At 44.7% G+C, this 22,923-nt stretch overlaps 2 protein-coding genes across 7 annotated transcripts in view; one reads left to right on the top strand and one right to left on the bottom strand.

Annotated features, from left to right (window-relative positions):
* The first annotated feature begins 932 nt into the window (after window positions 1-932).
* LIG3 (DNA ligase 3) lies at window positions 933-16,125 on the top strand. The gene is made up of 20 exons (XM_065853047.2): window positions 933-1,072; window positions 1,770-2,344; window positions 2,826-2,963; window positions 3,923-4,120; window positions 4,558-4,709; window positions 5,621-5,787; window positions 6,458-6,535; window positions 6,642-6,810; window positions 6,981-7,136; window positions 7,561-7,692; window positions 8,477-8,556; window positions 9,001-9,088; window positions 10,020-10,097; window positions 10,346-10,469; window positions 10,858-11,000; window positions 11,843-11,917; window positions 12,503-12,649; window positions 13,617-13,791; window positions 14,692-14,786; window positions 15,588-16,125. The coding sequence occupies exons 2-20, from the start codon at window positions 1,789-1,791 to the stop codon at window positions 15,819-15,821; spliced, it is 2,985 nt and encodes a 994-aa protein (XP_065709119.1). The 5' UTR covers window positions 933-1,072; window positions 1,770-1,788; the 3' UTR covers window positions 15,822-16,125.
* An 833-nt stretch (window positions 16,126-16,958) lies between these two features.
* Window positions 16,959-22,923, bottom strand: part of RFFL (ring finger and FYVE like domain containing E3 ubiquitin protein ligase) — a 29,034-nt gene continuing 23,069 nt past the window's right edge. For all 6 annotated transcript variants that reach the window (XM_071817023.1, XM_065853048.2, XM_065853051.2 and 3 more), the window contains 4 exons: window positions 21,785-21,868; window positions 21,224-21,431; window positions 20,204-20,227; window positions 16,959-19,635 (listed from right to left, as the gene is read on the bottom strand). In XM_071817023.1, the coding sequence (XP_071673124.1) occupies window positions 19,454-19,635; window positions 20,204-20,227; window positions 21,224-21,431; window positions 21,785-21,868 (498 nt within the window). In that variant the 3' untranslated portion in view covers window positions 16,959-19,453. The remainder of the gene's footprint in view (window positions 19,636-20,203; window positions 20,228-21,223; window positions 21,432-21,784; window positions 21,869-22,923) is intronic.

Genomic DNA, 22,923 nt, shown 5'->3' with positions numbered 1-22,923 from the left:
AGCAAAGCAGGTCAGGGACAGTCTGGCCACGACAACCTCCACAGCATCCTTTTCCTGGATGAAGGCAGGAATCCCGTTGGTGTATACGGTATGCACTCCAGCTTCCTCAGCAGCTGCCTGGCACAGCACAATGGCCCATACGTCAGAGCAGCAGGGCCACCTGCCACCAGCAGAGAGCCAGCGGTTGAACTGCAGGCACATCCCATCCGTAAGGGGCTGAAGGGCCATTCTCAGGGGGCTGCACTGATACCACAGCACTCCAGGGCCTGTACAAACACAGCTCCATGTTGACAGGGCAAGCAAAAGGCAGCACCTCAGGCCCACACAAACAGTGTGAGGCTCTTGGAGGGACAATTTCAGGTCAGGTGATAGAGCAGCACTTCAGGCCTGTGCAGCTTTAGTGTAACACTTTTTGAAGGCTGGTAACACAGCAGTCCCTCACAGCTTCACAGACATGGTGCAGTGCTCTCAAAGGGCCCATTTCATAAGGCTGAGGATAGAACAATAGCTCAAACCCGCATGAACACCACACAGCACTCGTGGAGAGCTGACTTTGAAGGCCAGGTGACACAGTAAGTGCCTCAGACCTGCACTCACACAGCGCAGCACTCTGGGAAGACCAAAGCGCTGAAGCCAGGGATGGCACGTTCCTTCAGACCTGCCCCACACTTGACGCAGTGCTCTCGGAAGGCCGATTTTGGCGGCCGGGAACACGACATCACCTCAAAACCGCGAGGGCGGCGGCGACGACACCGCGACATCGCCTCGCGCGCGCCAGCGGCGGGAAGACGCTCGCACGCGAAGGCGCGTGGCGGTACGCGGCACGAGACCCGCCCCGCGCTCGTGGGCGGGGCCAGCCGCCTGCACGGGCGCTCCGCGCACGCGCACGACCCGGGCGCCAACGGCGGGCGGAAGAGGTGGGGCGGGGAGCGACGCGCATGCGCGCTGCCCCCCGGAAGCCCGCGGTTAAAGGCGCGTTTGTGGCGGCGGCTCCGGCCTAAAGCCGGGACTGGAGGGGCCCGGGTCCGCCGACCGGGGGTGAGAGCGGGATGGCGGCACCGTGAAGATCTCGGTGAGGCCTTTATCTCGGTGGCGGCGGTGGGAAGGGCGGGGGTGTGTATTGGCGGGAGGCTGCGATTGGGCCAGGGCGGGAAAGCGGCCTTGGGGGGGCCGGGGCTCGTGTGTAAGGGGAGAAGGGGCTGAGGAGCCTGAGGGTGATGAGGGGCTGTGGTGCGGGTGTGGGGAGGATCGGGGCAGGGCGGACGGGCTCGGGGTGCCGGGACCGGGTGTCGGTGAGACAGGCCTGGGGGAGGGCGAAGGCCTGAGGGCGCCGAGGACCCCGCAGGCAGAATCACAGAATGTCAGGGACTGGAAGGGACCTCGAAAGCTCATCCAGTCCAATCCCCTTGCTGGAGCAGGAGCACCCAGATGAGGTTACACAGGAACCAAGTGTGTTTTGAATGTCTCCAGCGTAGGAGGCTCCGCAATCTCCCTGGGCAGCCTAGTGCAGGCTGCATCACCCTCACTGAGAAGTTTCTTTTCATATTTAAATGTAACCTCCTGTCTTCCAGTTTGTATCCATTGTCCCTTGTCCTGTCATTCGTTGTCACTGAGAACAGCCTGGCTCCATCCTCCTGATACTCACCCTTTGCATATTTATAACCATTAACGAGGTCACCCCTCAGTCTCCTCTTCTCCAAGCTAAAGAGACCCAGCTCCCTCAGTCTTCTTCAGCCAGGGTTGCTCAGTGTCTCCTCTCTCACCTGCAGCACACACGGAGCAGGCTGGATGTGCAGGGGCTGCAGGACTCTCGCACAGGCTGCCTGGACACTCCACGGGGTCAAAGGACTTTTCTCCCCACACGTACGGGTCTCCCTGCCAAGAACCCACCTTTGCCAAGAACTCCCCAGGGCCAGCCCCAGTCCCTGGCACCAGCTGCTGTTACGGGCTGTATCTCTCCAGTCTGCAGGCAGAAACCAGAGCGCTGGTGCTGGCATTTGCCATTTCTCTAGGCTTTTGAACATCTGGCTTCGCCGAGCTTGTACAGCCGCAGAGGACATGGCAGAGCAGAGGTACTGCGTGGACTATGCCAAGCGCGGCACGGCAGGCTGCAAGAAGTGCAAAGAGAAGATCGTGAAGGGAATGGTGCGCATTGGAAAGATCGTTCCCAATCCTTTCACCGAGTCTGGTGGGGACATGAAAGAATGGTACCATGTGAAGTGCATATTTGAGAAGCTAGAGAAGGCCCGGGCCACCACCAAGAAAATCGAAGACATCACAGACTTGGAAGGATGGGAGGAGTTACAAGATGGGGAGAAGGAGTTAATCAACAAGCACATCTCAGGTAAGACATGAAGCAGCACCTGTGTCATTTTTCTGCTTTACTCATTTTCTATTTATGCCACCGATTGCCACGCAGCCAAAATCCTCACGGATGTGTTGGTATGAGCCAGTGACACAGTGGGCAGCGCTGCTCAGACCTGTGTCTCAGCACCATAGGAAAGGGAAGAAGTAGTCACTTCTACAATAGCACTTCTTAATACATTTTTCACAACTGATTATGAAGGAGGTCTAGGTGGTTTAATTCACATTCAGATAAATCCCAGTAGGAAGCATCAGTTATTTTCAGTTTTCAGCTTTTTATCCATAATCTTTAGTAAATTATGTAGTTTTTAATTTTTGCTATCTAAAAAATGTTCCCTCATTTTTCTTCTCTTCCATCCTAGTTCTTTTAAGACTCGTTTGTTGCAGTATATCTTACATAATATATTAAGGGATATATGAGATTATTTCTGACTGCTGGTTTGAACCTTGCTGTTTTACAGAAGCTAATTCCAAGGCTGGAAGTACACCGAAGAAAAAAGTGATAGTCCAGGCTAAGCTCACTGCCACAGGACAATTAACTACAAAAGATCCATTAGCTCTCATCACTCCCTCACCCAAGAAGTTCTCTGGATTTACAGGTAGGACTTAAGAAACTGATTGTGGTAAATCCTTCTCTTCTATAATATCAGCATCAGAGTAGTTTTAACTTCACTCAGATCAGTAGATTTTTTTCTCTAGAAGATGGTTTAATTTTAATTACTTTTTCTAAATGTGCTTTGTTAAAGATTGTTAGTGTTTTCTTAGGCTTGAAAGAATTGATGTTTGAGTTTCTAGTATTCCCAAGGGAACGAATTTTTGCAGTAACCCACATTGTCAGGCTGACTCCTCTACTGCCTTAGTCCGTTGGTCAGTTTCAATCACACTGTGAAGGTAAAGACTGAAGATATCCCATGTGGAGCTCAAAATCTGTAAAAAATTGCTTGTGAGGGGTCCCCAGTTGTGGTGTTTGTGGAAGGGGAGGATGGTTATTCCTCAGCAGCTTGTCTGGAGGAGCAGCTGCCAGTGGGACAGTCGGTGCGTGAGCACAGTGGGACCTGGCACACACATGTGGTTCTGAACACCCAGAGCACAAGTTGCTACATACATACAGCCAAAATGATGAGAATGTGTAGGGATGTATTATAAGAGAAAAGAGGGGATAGGGACATTTTTTTCCCCCATTTCAGAAGTAATCTGAGGAAAACATCTTGCTGTGAAGGGCAAAGACTTATAAAGTAAAAATAAAAGAGAAGCATCAGCCAGCAGGAATTCCTTTTCATCAAGGTTTAGTCATATTTGTCTCATAAAATTCAGGTCCAGAAAATACTGGTGTACTGGGAAAAGCAAAGCTAATTAAAAAATAGTTTAGATTTTTTTTTAAATGGTAATTAAAATTTAAAGTCACAATTTTTGGCGCAGCACACGTTATTCAGTTCTGAAGCTTTGCCAGCATACTGGGATTGTTCTTTGCAGCTTGCCAAGCAGAGGTAGCTTCAACTTCAAAATTTGCACCATATTGTACTTGTTAAATAAGCAACTTCTTATGTCTTTGATGCAGCCAAGCCAAAAAATTCAGAAGATGTCTCTGCAAACTCTTCCCACAAGTCTAGCCTCTCTGCAAAACAGTGCGATCCAAAGCACAAGGACTGCTTGCTGCGAGAGTTCAGGAAGCTCTGTGCCATGGTCGCTGAAAAGCCCAGCTACAACGTGAAGACGCAGATCATCCAGGATTTCCTGAAGAAGGGATCTGGAGGAGGTATGATTCCTGCTCAGCATTCTCAGCATACAAAAGCCCTCACAAAATCAACCTTCAAAAGCGGGAGTGAAATAAAATCCGATAGTTGTGTAGTCGAAGCTGTGTGCTATGATGATTCCTGAACTATGGAGAGGATGTTTGCAAAGTGAACTATTTATCTAAATGACAAATTCAGATAAGAATGTCTCAGTTTAGGATCATGGGGAATGTTTGTAGGTGCTGCCATACTTAGTGCTGACATCAGATTTGGAAGACAGTTGTGGGTATTTCCCCTAAGAAATCTCATTTCATGTGGAGCAGGACAGCATGGTGGGAAGAGGAAGCCCCAGCTGTGGATTTTTTTTCCCAGGGTCATGCTAATAGGCACAACCAACCAGAGCCTGTGCATGAAAATGAACTGTGACAGTTTCTAATGGCCTGTCTTTTTTTTTTTCCAGATGGTTTTCATGGTGACGTCTACCTGACCATTAAGCTGCTGTTACCAGGAGTCATTAAAATTGTTTACAACTTGAATGATAAGCAGATTGTAAAGCTGTTTAGTAGGATTTTTAACTGCAACCAAGAAGAAATGGTCCGAGACCTCGAACAGGTGAGGACAGATAGCAGTTCTATTAATTTCTGCTGTTCAGTCCCTTGGTGTGGAAATTCTGTAATTTTTTTAAACCACTATTTAAAAGATTATTAGCTTGACTGATAGAATGGGAGTCGGTGATTTTTATTTCTTTTTTTCTTTAGCAGTTTTCATAGCACTTTCTGCCATCTGGAATCTTTAGAAAATAATGTTTGAACAGAAACAAGACATGAACTCACCTGCAAGGTTTAGAAAGCAAGACTAAAATATCTAGGCAAGTTGGGCTGCATCAGCTTTGTCTAAAGTGCTTTGTCTAGCGTATTCCTGTGTAAATAATTTCTATTACTTTTTTGTAACATCACATATCAAAAACTGTGATTCAGTTAACAGATCTGTTACTGTGAGCTGAAGTTGTTTCATACAATTAAACTCTGCTCGTACAATTGCAAGTGCTCAGATGTGTGTGTTTAATTCCTGTATGCAGGAGTTGGTAACTGGCTATGCACACTTCTGATTCATTGCAAGATGGAGAAAATGAGTGAATTAGATAGTGAAGCGAAATATTTCACCTCTCTTTATTGCCTTGGTATACACTGCATTCTACTGACATCACTGACTGTTTCAGATCCTTGGGTTTACAAGTGGATTCATCCTGAGGAAATGAGTCTGTGATGCTGCAGCAGTGAAAAGTAGAGCAATGAGGTGATACTGGTACTTTTACATACCTTTTTTGCAAATGAAATAGTTGAGAAGCTTTATTTGGTGTCATGGCAGCTTTTTTCTAATATGTGATTCAAATTCCTTCATGCAATCCCAGGATCATTCCTGTGCCTTTATCCTACTTTTTAGAACCACACTGAATCTCCAGTGGCATCCCCATTCTCTAACCACAGCTCCAATCCACACCCTTATTTTGTTTTTGGAGACAGGGAGATGTTTCCGAGACCATACGCCTCTTCTTCGAACAGAGCAAGACTTGTCCTCCAGCAGCCAAAAGTCTCCTGACCATCCAAGAGGTAGATGAATTCCTGTTCCGGCTGTCAAAGCTTACTAAGGAAGACGACCAGCAAAGTGTGCTGCAGCAGATTACTCGCAGGTAAGGAAAGCAGTGGGTCTCTGAAGGTTTTCCCTAAAAGCAGGAGCAGTTATCTACAAATCACAAGCCAGCAGAGGTGAAAAGCAAATCATAAGCCACAGAGACTGAACTTAACATCTACAAGCCACAATTAGTGGTTTGGTTAAGACACCTTGATGGCTGACAAGCAGTGGAGAACATGTGGCTCCTGTTCATGCCAGAGAATTTCATCCTTGTCTGTCAAGACACTGTTCAATCAGTACTCAACAAGTGACTTGCAAAACTACCTCAATGGTACTTAGCTGTTAATTAAGTTGCTGTTCTTAGGTATGTTGGGAAAAGCCTTCAGGGCAATTAGACATGTTGAAGATTCTTGGTGTGTCTCAGTTTGTGTTGATCAGAGGCTGAGGATGTTACTATCACTTACTCTTGATGCGTTAAGTGAATTTTGGAAGGTACATCAACACTGAGACAGAATTAATTTTGGTATCCAAACAAAGATGCTAAAAATCCTATTGGATATTCTCTTGTGCCTCTGAGATCTCACTGGCAACATGTGTCCTCATTTGCATTTAAACCCTACAGAAGGGGAGGACCTTTCTTTTACAGATGCCTGAATCAGTTTCTTTTTTCAGCTGGAAAGTAATTCAGTTAAGTGTCTACCATCTCTTTATCTTCTCTCGTGTTTCAGATGTACGGGTAATGACCTGAAATGCATCATCAGGCTAATCAAGCATGACTTGAAAATGAATGCTGGAGCAAAGCACGTGTAAGTCTTACCTTTCACTGTGAGATAAAACCAGAAGTGGGCATTAGCTTCATAAGCCAGGAGCAGGAGAGCTGAGATTGATCATGTTTCCTTCCATTTCCTAAAGGTTGGATGCTTTGGATCCCAATGCTTACGAGGCGTTCAAAGCATCACGCAACCTCCAGGATGTGGTGGAGCGAGTGCTGAAGAACCAGCAGGAGGCTGAGAAGATGCCGGGGCTGAAGCGGACCCTGAGCGTGCAGGCGTCTCTGATGACCCCGGTCCAGCCCATGCTGGTATGTTGACTTCCCGCAATGGTAACTGTCAGTCTGGCAGGAGATGGAGTTCTCATGTACTGTCGGAGGACAATCAGTAGACATATAAGTGACTGTAGTATGAGCTAGCAGAAAGTGCAGTGCTGATTTTTATGTATGATGCCATTTTGTTTTCTGTCCACCTTTCTAAGGCTGAAGCTTGCAAGTCGATCGATTATGCCATGAAGAAGTGCCCAAATGGCATGTATGCAGAGATCAAATATGATGGCGAGCGGGTGCAGGTCCATAAAAATGGAGATCATTTCAGCTACTTCAGCAGAAGCCTCAAACCAGTCCTCCCTCACAAAGTAAGCACCTAGAGATTGTCTCTTATGTTCTGCTAGCTCCTCTATAAACACGACTGGATTTAATATTTTCTAGAGGCAGGGGATATATCTTATGTTTTAATTTATGTAGATAATTGGAATCTGGAAAAGCAACGTTTAATAGAATTGTCAGTTTTGGTGAACATTCAGAGCTTGACACTCAAGCTGTCTGCCTTAGAGTCCTCTTTATGCACTGCATTTGGGAGGCTTGATGCCAGTTGGGTGACTTGGTTATATTTGTTCAAGATTCCTTTTTCTATTTGTAAACTGTGCTGTCCATACCACAGTAGAAAATAAAACCACTGCAAATATGCCTACAGGTGCCTCAGACATGAAAGCGTCTGCATTGCAGTGAGTCCATCTCTTCAGCCAGTAGACATGTAGTTTTCTTTAATTTTTTCCTAAGGTAGCCCACTTTAAGGACTTCATCCCCCAGGCTTTCCCTGGTGGGCAAAGCATGATCCTGGACTCGGAAGTTCTTCTGATCGATAACAAAACTGGCAAGCCACTTCCTTTTGGGACTCTCGGTGTGCACAAGGTAAAAAACAAAACAAAACAACCAACTTTGTTGTTGTTGGAGGCATTATTCTACTGACTTAAACACACCAGCATGCAATCTGTTACCACAGGATAATTTAGGAGAGCTGGTCCTGACTAGAGCAATTGGGGAAAAAGTAAGATCCCTGAGAAAGCTGATATTAATGAAAAGGTGCTCTAATATGATAGATTTGATATTAATTGAATCACCAGCAGGACAGTAATAACACTTCATCTCAAGATAAATATTAAAAAAACCCATTGAAAATCTTGTAATTCTGTCATTGCATTTCATTGCTCGTAGCAGTGTAGGGCAGATTGGAAGACCAGAATGAGGCAGAGAGTATTTAGTCCACATAAATATTATGTAGTGCTTATGTCTCGATTAAATGGTGGTGAGGAAGAGGCCAGTAAAATGAAAATTAAACTGTAAGTGCTTTAACTTAAAGCAGCCATTAATCTGAAGTCTCTGGAATGCTTGTTGGTTTTTTGTTGCAGTAGTAGTGACGGATGTTACATTGCCCAAAGTCATTAATATTTGTGGCGTTATTTCACTGTCACTGGGAAATTAGCATGTTTTATCTCTTCAGTTTGTGCTTTGACACATTCAGTCTAAATCTTAATTCTCAGAATATTTCTGTCTTTTAGAAAAGGCCTAAGCTGTCTATAATTAAAAGATTATAGAGATAAAAATACATCCTTTGTTTCTGTTATTTTTCTAAAACTCCATGTTGCTGCTCGCTACAAGGGCAGATTTCTTTTCATTGATGTTAATTGTCTTTCAGAAAGCTGCTTTCCAAGATGCCAACGTTTGTTTGTTTGTGTTTGATTGCATCTACTTCAATGACGTCAGCCTGATGGACAGGTATGTGTCTGGCACGGCCTGAGAGGAGCCTGTCAGGTTTCCCTAGGTGAACATGCTGGAATACACAACCGCTGCGGAGGGAGCAGTTCATGTTGCATATTAAGGCTGGCATTTACCCCCCTAAAATCAAGAGCACATGGGAGGATTCGTGCTGTGCTAAAGAGTGTAACTGCGGAGCTCTGTCTTGCTCTACAGTTCCAAAATATCAGGAATAACTGCATTTTAGCTAAACAGGTTTCATAGCCACCTCTGAAACTAAATGGACCATAAACACAAAATTTCTGTTTTATACCTTCCTGGAGGAAAGTAAGAATTAATTGGCCTTTGTGGAACGCTGTAGGATAAATAATTTAATTATTTAAATAGCTTTTCTCAATGTTCACATGACTGGTATTTCATGTGGAAATTGCTTGCTTGTCCTTAATTATCCATACCTTGGTTTAGGCCTCTGTGTGAGCGCCGTAAATTTCTCCATGATAACATGGTTGAAATCCCGAACCGGATCCTCTTCTCGGAGATGAAGCACGTCACGGTGAGTTCCACATTACAATAGCACACATGGGGATCTCGGAGATTGCACTCTGGATGTTTGCTGCTGCTTTACCACGTGGCCTTCTCTATGATTAAGGCTGCAAACCCAGCAATTCCCTGCCTGTCAAAATGGTTGCGTGTGCAAGATTTCTTGAGCTAATGTTGTTCAAGAGGGCTGTGCCTGTTTTCCTGGCTTGTCTTGGCTACAGCTGCTTCAGTGTAGACTGAACTTGCATGTCTCTCTTTTTTTGGCTTCCTAATTATTTTGTAGACATTTTAACTTTGACATTGTTAAGAGGAGTTAAAGCCTGTTGTTACTTAGTCTGTACTGTGCAGTGCTGAGCTGTGTAGAGAAGACTGAAGTGTGATTGGAGCTGGATGGCTTCCAGTTTCCAAACTGGCAGCTTCAAGTGCCACACAGCCCAGATACATCCTGAGTGCTAAAACTGCGTTTAGACAGCAGCTTGGTTTTTCTTTTGTTATGCAGAAACCACATATCCTATTATTTTTCCCCGCTGCTACTGGTTTCTGTAGCACCTTGGTTTTAGTGGAGAATGCTTGGACATGTGGGGCAGAGAAAGCATTTTGGGAAGAAGTTGGTGGTTGCACAGAGAAGTAAGCAGGCACTGCTGGCTGAGAAAATCTGATCTTGCACATGAGGGACATACTCAGGACAGAATCAGTGCAGCTACCTCGTCTCTGAGGAGTATTGAACCAACTGACCCTTCCATTGGGACATATTCCAAGCTTAGTCACTGGATGTACAGCAAAGAGAACACATGGGAGTCTCTATGGAAAACTATTTTATGAAATTACCCATTCATCTCTCTGCAGCTGCTTTTATTTTTAGTGCGCCACTGCTCTAAATAGAAAGCCTGAAGACCGCAGCCCTCTGACAGCCTTGAGCTAAACACGATTCCTTTCCTTTGCAGAAAGCTTCAGATCTGGCAGATATGATCACCCGAGTCATCCGTGAGGGACTGGAAGGACTTGTGTTGAAAGACCTAAAGGCAGGTTCACATTTACTCTTCACTGGTGTATGCTGGGAACTGGGGAATAACAACAGAGGTCTGTGGCTGAAGCCCCTTGAAACATCCCTGGGTTCTTGTCAGTGCTGACATCCAATGCAAATTGCTTCTTATCTGAGCACTGCTGTGCTCTTGTAGCGCTGGGTTGGATAAAAACAAGGGCTATTTGGGGAGACAGCTGTCCACCAGGTGAGCTCCTCTCTCACTTGTTCTTGCCTTGTTTTGCACAGAGTAATTATGAACCAGGAAAACGGCATTGGCTGAAAGTGAAAAAGGACTACCTAAATGAGGGTGCAATGGCGGACACAGCAGACTTGGTGGTGCTGGGAGCTTTCTACGGACAAGGCAGTAAAGGTAAGTCTGTGGAGATGGTTTAAGTCAGAGATCTGTCAGTTCAGAATACTCTCAATCTTTTTCCCATCCCAGGCCTCCTGTAGCAGTTGGTCTCCTACCAGAATGAGACTGGCTGGAGCAGTCAGGGACTGTCTACTGCAGCCTGTGCTGTGAGTTTGCTGTGAGTTAGTTTGCACAGCAAAACCTTAGGTCTTGGGCTCGGCTCTTGTGCAGTGTAGAGGCTCCATTCAGCTACGTATGTGGGAACTGATGCTGTAAAGCCATTACAAGCCCGAGGCCCTTTGTCTCCTGCAGATGGAAAAGGGGTTTGGTTCATTCTTTTACGTTTTGAAAAGCTGTGGCTTATTCCGTAGAAGATGCAAACCATGCTGCTTGTCCCCTCCTGCAGGTGGGATGATGTCCATCTTCCTCATGGGCTGCTACGATCCCAAGAGTGAGAAGTGGTGCACTGTGACCAAGTGTTCCGGTGGCCACGATGATGCCACCTTGGCGCGTCTGCAGACAGAGCTGGACATGGTGAAGATCAGCAAGGTGAGATGGGCTCTGGCATGGAGGCGACCAGAGGAAAGCTCAGCAAACAGGTCGGTAAAAGCCGCCTTCACACTGAGCTGCGGTTGAGGTGCTGCCTAAATGCAGAATTGAAGTGCTCTGCTGGGAATGAATAGAGGCTCAATTAGAGTTAAATCAGATCAACTGCTCTGACACAAATGAGATGTACATGCAGCTGGCTCCTGAAGATTTGTGCTCAGACACTGAATGGGAAGCCAAGCACCATCTGTTTCCTGCTAAGAAAGGTTTATTGGGAAGAGGAGAGCAAGTACCTTTTATTTTTTTGGGGGCATATTGTGATTGGTGAAGACCATCACTAGATGGGGCTGTGGGTGAGAAATGCTCAAATCAGATGATTTTCTTGTGGCCAAATAACCTGACATGTTGGAATTAAGATGCTTTGTGAGTGACTTATTTAGGTGAGGACTCTTATTTTTTCAAGACTTGGCATATAAACAGAGAGCTGAAATTTAGTATTTACTTGACCTTCCAAAGGCCATTTGCATCAAGATTATATAGTCTTTAAAAAAGGTCGTTTTATGTGAATCACGGTTGGAGCAACAATGTTATTGTTTTACATACAGAATGACAGTAATTGAGAGCTGTGTTACAGGTAATTTTTCTGATTCTCTAGATAAGAGAAAGTGCTGCAGATCAGTGCACCTTGCACTGCAGGCTAAAGGACGTGTCATCCATACAAAGGCAATGTCATAGCTATGTGCTCGTTACTATTATTATCTTTCAGAAACCTCTTTTGTGGGAATAAGTTGATCTGTGATCATAAGTCAGTCCTATCATTGTGGTTTTCTGCTTTATATTGATAGGATCCCAGTAAAATTCCAAGGTGGCTAAAAATTAACAAAATCTACTACCCAGACTTCATTGTCCCAGATCCAAAGGTAAGTGCTGTCATAGTCATTTAACTATCTTTTCCAGCCCTGATGTAGCAATCTACTAGATTTCATTTAAGTGTACAAATTGTCTCTCTTACAAGATTAGTCTTCATACGTGGAACAGGAAATTAAGTGCAAGTTTTTATCTCTGAACCTTGCAAATGCATGTAAGGCTAAGAACTTCATGAAGAAATAATACCCGCAGCATTTTGGGAAGTATTCTTGCCCATTAAATCCCTTCCAGAAGTGAACTTATTTTAAATTTGAGGCATGAAACATCTGACTTAGAACAGTTGAAGCACAACTGCAACCCAAAAGTTGCTGTTGTATTATGCAGTTTATCAGTTTGCTTTGTGCCTTGTATGTCTGATAGGAAAGGTGTTATTTAGAGATTAACATTATATATTAAAGATCTCTGACTCACTGAAATAAGAATATAAGTCTTTCTAATTAATATGAGTGAGAAGTTTGGTTTGTGTATATGGAACTCTGTGCTGGGAGGGGGGTTGTTGCACAAGAAGAGAAACACAATAAAATTAGTTCATGAGAGAACACAAGAATGTGACGTGGCTTCCTCAATGCTGTGTTTAGAAAGCGCCAGTGTGGGAGATCACAGGGGCTGAATTCTCTAAAGCTGAAGCCCACACTGCAGACGGGATCTCCATTCGCTTCCCTCGCTGCACCCGCATTCGAGATGACAAAGACTGGAAGACAGCCACCAACCTCCAGCAGCTGAAGGTGAATTAACACAGTATCTGTGCAGCACGTTCGAGAATGAGTTCTGACAACACTCAGTATTTAAAAAGCCAAATTCTGATAGCAGGGCATGTGGTGAAGATACCTGCTGGCTGGTAGCTGGGTTGGCATGTTCCATTTCTCATTTATTCTAGGCTCAGGCTGCTTGCTGGATTATTTTGATGTGAATATTATTCTTTCACGGGGCTTCTCGAGTCTCCGAAGCTGTTGTGCACTTTCAGGAAAGTCTGTGCTGGCAGCTAGTAGTGTCAGCTCTTGTAACAGCTTTCATGGTGCGGAACTGTCCTTCCTGAAAGGGGTGACCTTTAAAGTGTTTATGGTCATTTGGTTTCCCGATAATTGCTGAGAATGGGGAGGCACCAGGGAAGTGAGGGGAGCCTGGCCTGGTGCTGCCCGTGCCCCACACAGCTGCTACATCTCCTTAACAGATAGAAACCGGTTGGCTTGCTGCTGTGCCCAGCACTAAGTCAGCCGTCTATGAGCTCTGTGCTCGGTCTAGTTCTTGTCATTTGGACTGTGCTTATTATGCCATGGAAGCAAGGAGAGATTTAGCCCAGGAATTCTCCAGGCTCCCTGTGCAGGTAGGGGAGAGAAAGGTAAAATACCCACTTCAGACAGACTATTCCCTGAGTGAGCAGTGGGCACTGTTCATTTTTCAGGCTAGGGGATCAGGCTCTGAAGAGTTTGTCTGTCTTGCTCTGTAGCAGATGATATGAACGTGGCTTTGGTAGGTCCTTGTGTGGCTGCCCTTAATGTCAAGCAGTTGGGTGGAACGGAGAGAGCTTGAACAAAGTTGACAGGAAAATGGCTACAAAGAGATGCAGAAAGAAGGAAAAGCACATGAATGACAACTCTGGGAGGGAAGAAACAAGACCATGCGTTAGGGCTTGTGTCTGATGCCTGAGTTGTCACTGTGCCTGATAGCAGTGCTGTGTTTCTGGTGGGACAGGAGCTGTACCAACTCTCCAAAGAGAAGGCTGATTTCCATGTTGCTGCTGCGGAGGAAGACGAGTCCACAGCTGGCAGCAGCGGAGAGAATGATGGAAATTCCAGGTCTTCCACACCTCACAGCACTGTTAAAACTCCCCCGAGCAAGTCACCTGCAAAAGCCCAGAAGCCAGAAGGTAAGATAATGCTTTTCAGGGAGAGGAGCCTCACTGTCTGGGACAGGATGGGTTTGGGTCTTTGTCTTCTGTCAGATGCTCAAAGATCCCATGACAGCTTTCTTGGGCTTGCCAGGGTTAGTGGGCAAAGCCGTTCAGACCCTTGTTTTGGTCTCTCTTATTCAGAGCATGGATTTAACAGCCACAGGTCTGAGGTGTGCTGGGATTGGAAAAAGACAGAAACAGCACTGAGGATGCTCTTTATCTTGGTGCTTCAGCAACTCATTTAGACAATAAGGCTCTCTGAGATTATATGCTGCCTAGAACAGATATCTTGAATTTAGTGGAGTCTCAGTTGTAGTTTGTAACGAAACTACTTTGAAGTGATTTCTCTGGGCCAGCAGTCCCTTTTAATTGTGTTGGATGAAGGTCCTTAGCAGACTGTGTAAGACTGAACAGCAAACCTGCTGCTCCTGTTCCTGCATATCACATGCCCTTTGGTTAGACATTTTTGGCCATGAACCAGTATTTCATTTTATTTGGATGAAATTTGTGCAACAGGGCACCTGGATGGAGGGGATTTCCAGGTTGCAATTTGCAAAGTTGTCAGATGAGTTTGCTTCACCATCACTTTGTCACTGGGGAATAACTTGTAGGAAATTTCTGAACAGTCTCAAAAAGGTGGTGGGGTGACAGCAAGGAGGGACGTTGAACAGCAGCATCCTGGAGATGAGGGCAGGAAGATGCCTCACACCATTTGCAGTAGACAAACCTGTTTTACTGATTACTTTCTAATTCATGGACTTCTCAGAAAGAGGGAGAAAAGCCTTTTCCCTTTTACTGTCTTCACTTTTCTCCCCCCACTTTAATACTCAACCCATATCTACAGAGAGCACAAATGAGACAAGTTTCTGTTTTTAGAGAACAAAGCACTCATTGAATCCCCTCAAAAATCAGAGGAGAAGCGAGGTCAGAAGAGAAAAGCATCTGAGATGATGGAAGACAATGGAAAAAAGGTACGGACAGCTGGGTAGCAACCACTTTGGGGTGGGAGGAAGCTGAGGGAGTTCCAGTTGTCTGTTCACTTTTGCCTTCCATCTGGAAAGTCTGCAGAATCTTCCTATAGCAGCACCCTACGTTAAAATGAAATGTTAAGGCAGAAATAGCAGCAAGCAGCGCCGTTGTGAAGGAGGCGGCAGCTCTTTCCTGTCAGCAGAGCTGGCATAACCGGGTTTGTCGTGCTCAAGGCCAATACTCTGTTCACACACCAACCTTGTCCTGCTCCACAAAGCACGGTGATCGCTGAGCAGCTGCTCCTCCTGCCTGCTGCATATGGAAGAGTTGGGAGCTGTCAAGGGAGGGAGCTGTCCTTTCTAGACCATTGTGCAGCAAATTGTAGGAGTGGATTAAGAATCACTGAGCTATCATTTCCTGATAAGCATGGCATAGCTATTTTGATGTAAACAGCAAGTCCTCTCCCAGGGCGGGTATGTTCTACTTTAAGTAAGAAGCATCATTTTGTAAAGACAAAGACATTAAGATCGTGTTTTCTGGACCACATCAGCACTAATAATTCCCCTTTGCTAGGGAAGCGCTGCTCAGCTGTAACATCTGCCTTTCAGGGGAGCTCTATGGGTGTTGCTCTTGTGTAAGATTTAGTAGCAAGAGAGAGCAATTTACAGTTATTAGGCACAGGATTAGTGTGATAACCTTGGGAACTGCGAATGGACTCATGCCTCAAAGAATTGACTGTAATTTCCAGACCAGTGCAATGTTTTTCTCAACCTCTGCTTCTCATCCCCTTTCACAATACGCAGACGCTGCTGGACATATTCACTGGTGTGAAGCTGTACCTGTCACCCTCCGTGAAGGACTTTGACAAAATCCGGCGGTACTTTATAGCATATGATGGGGATCTTGTGCCAGAGTTTGACACGGCCTCAGCAACACACGTGATAGGGGACATTGATGACAATCCTGGTGCTATGCGTGTGTCTCCCGACTGGATCTGGAAATGCATCCGGAAACGGAGACTGGTAGCCCCGTGCTAGCAATGGGGGGGCGGCTCACCTGGCTTCACAACACCCGAGGACTAGGTAGGTGGAAGAAATGCTGAGATTCCTCTGTGGATAGAAATAAAATGCCCAAGATCCATCCGAAGTAGCTATAAAGATCCATAGGAACCATATGGAATTAATTAAAACAACTCCCTGAAGAAATGTCGGTGCTGAATCCAATTTTTCTGCCCATAATGTAGACCACTGCACTATCTAGGTGCTGGTTTAGTCCCCTTGGGTTTTTAAAGTTTGGGTATTTTTATAGATAAAGAAATAAAACTGAAGCAGTTTCTTCTTTGCTGTCAGGACTTATTTTCCGAAGGTTATTCTCTGCCTGGACAGGAAAACAGACCACAAAATCCAAATATGTGAAACTATTGGCTGTAGTGCCAGGGTAGTTTTGCTTCGTGGTGACAGTTCACACGAAGGACACACGTCCTTCCCCTGGCTTGACTTTTCTTTCCTCTTTTCTTTCTTCTAACGTTCAGCACAAGTCTGGATGCAGTAGCAGTTTACACCTCTGCTGTGGGTTTCATATTAAAGGAGGACACCAAATAGGCCTCCATTAGAGCAGCATTGTCTAAACCTCTTCTTAGAGTGTGTGTTTTCTAAAATATGTTACTCATGTTCTGCCACTCATGTTTCAACAAGTAAAAGCTGAGAAAGGAACTCTGCCATCTGGATCTTTCAGGATAGTTGAGCAAAGTTGTTCAAAACTGTTGCAAGTACTTGAATACTAGTGAAATATGGAAGCTAGATTTTATAAATTGGTGGTCATTTTAACTTATTTTGCAAATGACAACATGCATTTGCTGAATAACTCTGCATGAGTAGTCAAGTGCATGTGTATATTGTGAAAGGAAAAGTGAGTTGACCAGTTTACTGGTTCCACTTGTCTCCAGGGTACAGAGTGTGCTGTCCCCTTTGTAATCTTCACAAAGTTAAGATGGTACTGCTAAAAACTTAGTGTTTTCAGTTGACTTTCTTCCATCAACCTCTTCTGTACTTGTACCCCACCCACTAATGGTATTTAAGAACCTGTATCCCAAGCCTTTTGTGGCTGAAGTTCAGCAGCAGCTGTAGGATCCTTGTTTTATCCTGGCCTGTTGGTAACAGAGTCAGAAAACAAGGTTAACTAAATCACATTTCAGCTTTATTATAAAATTATAAACCAAATTTCTGTACCAAAACTAGTAAGTTTAACCATCATAGTACCAAGAGGATTTAATAGAGAATAACATGCCCTTTCAAGTAGAATATTAACTTTTAAAATATTTAAACTATGTACAGTATACATAAAGCACATAAATATTTCCATTTACTTTATTAGTTCAGATCATTATATTCCTTTAGATCATTAATCTGTTTACCTCCAGATTTTTATCTTCCCTTTAAAAACAACTCAATCACACCCATAAGGAAAGAATCCCTCCTTGCAAGGGAAACTCTGTAGTCAGGGGGAAAAAAGAGCATCCTCCCTTCAGAAAGCACATTTTGGAGTCACATGGTGGGTATATCTTCTCATTCTGAAAATTTCAGGCATTGCTCTGCAGTTTGATTTATCTGCTGTAGAAAATAAGCCTACTCTCTACAAGTAAAAGTACATCTGTCCACAGGGGAATAATCTTCCTGCTAAATTCCCCAGCCCTGAGCTTATTGAAAACTATGACATGAATTTTCACAGTGAATTTACTAAATGAGGCTGTTCAACACTTTGCATGTGTATTCTGGACCCCTTAAAGAGGTCCCTGTGAACCTCTTGGAGAGTAAATACAGTTACTGCTTACCTGCAGGTTTGGTTTTTCTAAACATGATGCATTGAATTGTACCAGTACTGTTCTCATGCTGGAAGCTGTTAAACTTTAAGCCAGAGATTAGAGAACAACCTGAACAGGGAGAGAGGTAAAACTCAGTATTTTTCATTCAATAAACCTCAGCAGCTGTTGTTTTTTTGTGGGGTTCTGAGACCACCTCAATAGTGCAGAGGTTCTGCTGAGTGACAGATTTCTTCATCTTAAGTGCTTTATTGATTTGCAGAGACCTCCACTCTGTGCCACTTGAGAAACGAGCTGCTACTCATGCAATATTCCATGTTAAAGATTACACAAGCTCCATTTGCTGTTAGCATCAATTACTACTCACTGCAAAAGCAGATGGCTTTGGTGATCATTTCTGGAACTGCATTTCCACTACTCCGGAAGTGGACGCTTGTTTTTTATGCTGTTCCTCTGCTGGCAGCTGATCATCCCCCAGAAAGGGGAAAGCTGGACAGGAAAAATCCTGCAGGAGTAGGTACTCAACTTCATAACAACTTGAAATAAATACACAGTCCCCCAGTGGCTGAAAACTTAAGGCATCAAGATTCTGAAACGTAGGTGTGTTACCAGCCCAATGGGCTGAACACTTGCAGGTCACAAAGGGAAAAATAGACCAATTATGATTTGCTCTAGCAAGGCTGTTTGTGAGGGCAGCTGTAAGGGCTCTTAATTGTCACATATCAGACCACAGAGTCTCCTATTCCCCCCCTCACAAGCAGAAAGAACACAAAATAAATTGCTTTTGATAACCAATCTGAATATAATAGGGCTGTACAACTGAGCAAAGGGGAAGCTGATTAGTAAACAGAAGCACCTGCAATGATGATCACTCATCTTGGTGATTCAAGGGAGATCAAGGTTTTCTTTCATGCCTCCCCTCTAAAAGAAGTCAGCTATACTTAAATATGATTGTGTAGCAATGAAATCTTTACTGCTCGAGGTGTTTTCCTCACTAAAGACTTAAGCCTTAGATTCGTAGCTTAACCGAGTGAAGTCAGCTCAGTTTTCAAACAATTGCTGGCAGGTCCTGTAAGGAAGCCTGCGAAGTCAAAGGAATCAACAACAGTCAAACTAGAAATCTCCATCTCACTGACATGTAAACAGAAAACCACCACCACTCACGGTAAGGCTGCATGGTTCACAGAGTCTCGCTCCCCTTCAATTTTTCAATAACACAAAGTTATCTTCAAATGAAATTATACATTTTCCCATAATTGCACTAAGCTAGAATTATGCTTATTCTGAATACAGAAATCAGAGGCTGGCTGCCTGTCCTGCAAGCATAAGAATTTAACATTAAATTAATTTAGAAAAAAACCAAAAAAAACATCAAACCAACAAGCACTGTAAAATTTTACTCTCTGAAAAATAAAGTTGGTGCTGGGTGTACAGCCTAAGCAGCAAAACAAATGTAACTTTGAGACCTCAGTCCACCTCTGGTTTATTATTCAAGGGAAAATCCAAATGCTCTGCATCTGATCTGTGTGGTGGAAAGCCAAGCATCCATCTATCCCCAGCGCAAGCGGATCAAGTTATTCTAGAACGTAGGTTGATAACAATTTCTGTGTCTGCTGCTGGCAATAAGCTCCAAGGAGTCCAGGCACTGTGGTGTAAAGCACTATAGTGGGAAGAGCACAGCCAGGCGTGGCTTAAGTAAGAGCAGTTTTCCCCAGGCTTCATCCTTCCCTCAGTTCCAGCTTCCAATGGGGTCCATATGCCAATCTCCGACCTAGCGATTCGTAGTGATTTTGACTGTTTCTCTAACAGCAGATGAGGCTTTAAGGCATCACCAGTCTTCCTTATGCACACTTAGGACTTAAAGACATGGACAGCCCGTATGACGTACTGCCTGCAGATGGGACACTCGCTCATCCGCTTCCCGCACTTGGTACAAGTCACCATGTGGCCACATTCTAGCAGGACACAGTCAATGGGTGCGTCCATGCAGATCTTGCAGAGGTTCTCGTCCATGCCAGGGTGCCCAGCACCACCTGAGTAAACAAGAGACCACGGTTGGAATTGAGACAAGGAAAGGCACGTCGGTTTTGTGCAGCCTGTGAGTTCGCTTTATCAAGGGGCTTCCCTAAGGTAGCCTTGCACACCAGTCTGAAAAAATATTCCCTTGTGTCTACACTGATGTGGATAGATCTGCTGCATCAACCGGCAAGGAGCAGAAAGTTTTAACTCTTACACAGTAATTTCTGTTTGATGAAAACAGAAATACCACCAGGATTCTTAGCAATGAGATGAATGAAGCAACACTGGTCTCATTTCCCAAGTAACAAGGGACAGGACAAGAGGAGATGGCCTCAGGTTGTGCCAGGGGAGGTTTAAATTGGATAATAGGAACAATTTCTTCCCCAAAGGGCTGTCAGGCATTGGAACAGGCTGCCCAGGGCAGTGGTGGAGTCACCGTCCCTGGAGGGGTTGAACAGACACAGAGATGAGGTTCTCAGGGACATGGGGTAGTGGTGGGCTTGCCAGTGTTAGGTTTATGGTTGGACTCGGTCTTAAGGGTCTTTTCCCATCTAAATGAATCTGACTAAAAATATCACTTACCAGTTTGATCGTCAGTGTCAGAAACTGTAACATAAGAAAAAGAGAAAGTTATTTGGTGAGATTAAGAGAAGCTGGGAAAAAAATTACTCAAGCAGTTTTACTAAGCAGGAGATGAAAGCCTTGACAGGAGATTACTAAACCAAAACTGCTTTTTCTGATCCCCATGCAGAGATTCAAGCTAAATCTCTGATCAGGACAGGTCCAACTGGCAAGGAGCTTTCTCTTCCTGAGCTTACACAATAGCCAACACTTCACAAAGATCAGCTCCTATCCAAAGTGATGTCTCTGTTTTTAAGACAACCTTGGAATTTATGCAGTGCTTGGCTTGCTGCAACTACACCTTCAGTAGCCCCTTGTACCAGTTTCTTTGGTGTTACACAAAGCTGAGACGCACAGGCAAGAGTGATTAAGGGAAAAGGATAAATTATGCCAAAAGCACAAGATATTATGAAAGAATAATATAAAATGAAATTATCATCTTCAATATTGCACCATTTGTAGAGGACAAAACTTAGAGAGAGGTGTTTAAGAAAACAGGAGGAAAACTTGTGATGAGGAGAGTCAAACACAGATAACCTGTTGAGCAGCAGGAGCCACCGTCACTGAGCACACACCTGCTCTGAACTGCCCACCTGCTTCTCGGTGGCGTTTCCCCACTTGCTTTGCCAGTTCTGAGTCACCAGGTAAGAGCTCACCCAGCACCTGGTCCCCTGTCTGCAGTGGCACATCAGCTGTTTAATGCAGTGACCAGCACGACCAGCCACAGCGATACGGAGCCCCGAGGCGAACAGCGCACAGTTCTTGGTTGTTGCTACTACGGGGAAGTCACTCCAGAGCTACCATAACGCTCTCCTCTTAAACAAGTGTGAGTAGCGGTGAAGAGAGCGTAGTACTTTAACCTGCGTAACACTCCCTCCTTTCTCCTCACTTGCATGAAACAGAAATGTAAGGTAAGTTCTATTTTCTTTCTGTAAAAAAGGAAAACCTGGAAAACAGGCACGCGTTCGCTAAGTTTCTTACCTAGGTGTTGAAGGTCTTTCTCTTTATAAAGACGAGTCACCCTCTCTAGCAGCTCCCACTTCTCACAGCAGCCTTTGTAGTTGACAAAGTTGCGAGCAAGAATTTCCTTCAGCTGTCGCACCGAGAGCGCGTTGATGTCTCCGATGCTTGTTAGGTCTGAGAGGGAAGCCTTCCTCCCCTGCATCAGGTTATCTTCCGAGTCGGTAGACTGAAAGGGAACAAAGGTGGAATGATTCTTGCCCTCAACATCCAGCATTACAATTAAATCAACTTTCAGCATTTGCACTATCAGGAGTTCATGTTTGGATGTACATGTAACTTTACTCTGTGAATTCCTCCATCTATCAGAAACACAAGTCCTAGGATGGAAATCAATGATTTCTATTATTATAGTGTCCAAATGACACCAGTTCTTTCTACATGTAGAAGACAAGGTGATGCCAAAGAAAGGGGCTGATTGGATCTGCTGGTGGCCAGTCTGAATTACTGTTTAGCCACCCATCTCTGCAGTAATCGTTCTGTGGTGGCAAATACAGCCCAGAAAACCCAGGACACACAAACCTGCGTCTCCTCCTCTGTTGGTGCTTCTGCTGCATTCTCAACTCCTGTCACATCAACTTGGCTTGGAGGCACATAACCATTTGCCTAGAAGAGGAAACAAAGCTTTCACCAACAGCATCTCTCTTGAGTGTCCAAAGAGAAATAAGCTCTGTAGTTCAGCCTAACTGCAAACCCTGCCCGCTGGGAGGACAACGGTAGTGTGAGGTAGAAGCCAGGCACACTCACAGAACGTTTTTGCTTTTTTAAGGGCTGCACATGAAATAAACTTTAAACAAGTAAAACTTTTTGAAAGCAAAGTGTAGCATCTGACCCTTTAATGCCCTGTTTTACTTAAACCCTGAAAGAGGACTTGTACAGCAAGATCCCACTTGATGTTCTGGTGAAGCTGGACCAAGAGACCAAATTTATACACACACACACATATATATATCACGCACACACATATATATACACACATATGCGATCCTTCACCAAAGTGTTGTGGTGTGACATGGTGCATTGTCACATCAACCATCAGTGCAAGGCTCTGCACAAGACTCCTCTGTAACACAGCTCCAAGTTTACAGGTCATCTTCAAACTAACCACATAGAAACCCCTCCTCAGGCGGGTTCTGGACTGGCCAGACAGGAGATACTGAGTGTAGGACCAGCAGCAAGGAAGCTGGAGAATGAGAAGGGGCAGTTGCTCTGAGCACTTAATACAATGAGAGGAAGTGCAGTGTAATTCCCACTGACCCATCCTCAGCAGCTCATTCCCCTCTGTGGTTTCCCTCCCGACACAGGAGGCTGCAGTGTTGCCATCCTGCTTACCTAAGTGATGACTTGTTAATATTTACAAAACAAGAGAATAACAATAATGATGAAAGAGCCTGAACTGTAGCAGGTTATCATGCAAGTCGAGACAAGAAGCTGAAATGGATCATGGGGTAGCAAAGGAAGACAACAGAGCTGAATTTGCTGGTAAAAATCAGAGTCACAATATCCAGAAAACAAAAAGGCCTTTTAACAATTTGTTAAAAAGTAGCGTCCCAGGAAAACTCTTCTTTTGTACTGGATATATCTGCGGAGGAAGCAGAAGGTACATACACTTGGACAGCTCTGGTCCAGCCCAGTAACAGGACTAGAAGCAGATGTCGAAC

This window comes from Patagioenas fasciata, chromosome 19, assembly GCF_037038585.1.
Source record: "Patagioenas fasciata isolate bPatFas1 chromosome 19, bPatFas1.hap1, whole genome shotgun sequence".
Taxonomy (NCBI): domain Eukaryota; kingdom Metazoa; phylum Chordata; class Aves; order Columbiformes; family Columbidae; genus Patagioenas; species Patagioenas fasciata.
The sequence above is the reverse complement of the archived record's forward strand: the minus strand, read 5'-3'. Positions and strand labels throughout refer to the sequence as shown.

What these genes read in the sequence shown, in the direction of transcription:
- LIG3 (XM_065853047.2), top strand. Translation starts at nt 1,789, where the DNA reads ATGTGCAGGGGCTGCAGGACTCTCGCACAGGCTGCCTGGACACTCCAC. An exon ending in GAAGTTCTCTGGATTTACAG is followed by an intron (nt 2,964 to 3,922) that starts GTAGGACTTAAG and finishes TCTTTGATGCAG; the next exon opens with CCAAGCCAAAAAATTCAGAA. An exon ending in CTGCAGCAGATTACTCGCAG is followed by an intron (nt 5,788 to 6,457) that starts GTAAGGAAAGCA and finishes CTCGTGTTTCAG; the next exon opens with ATGTACGGGTAATGACCTGA.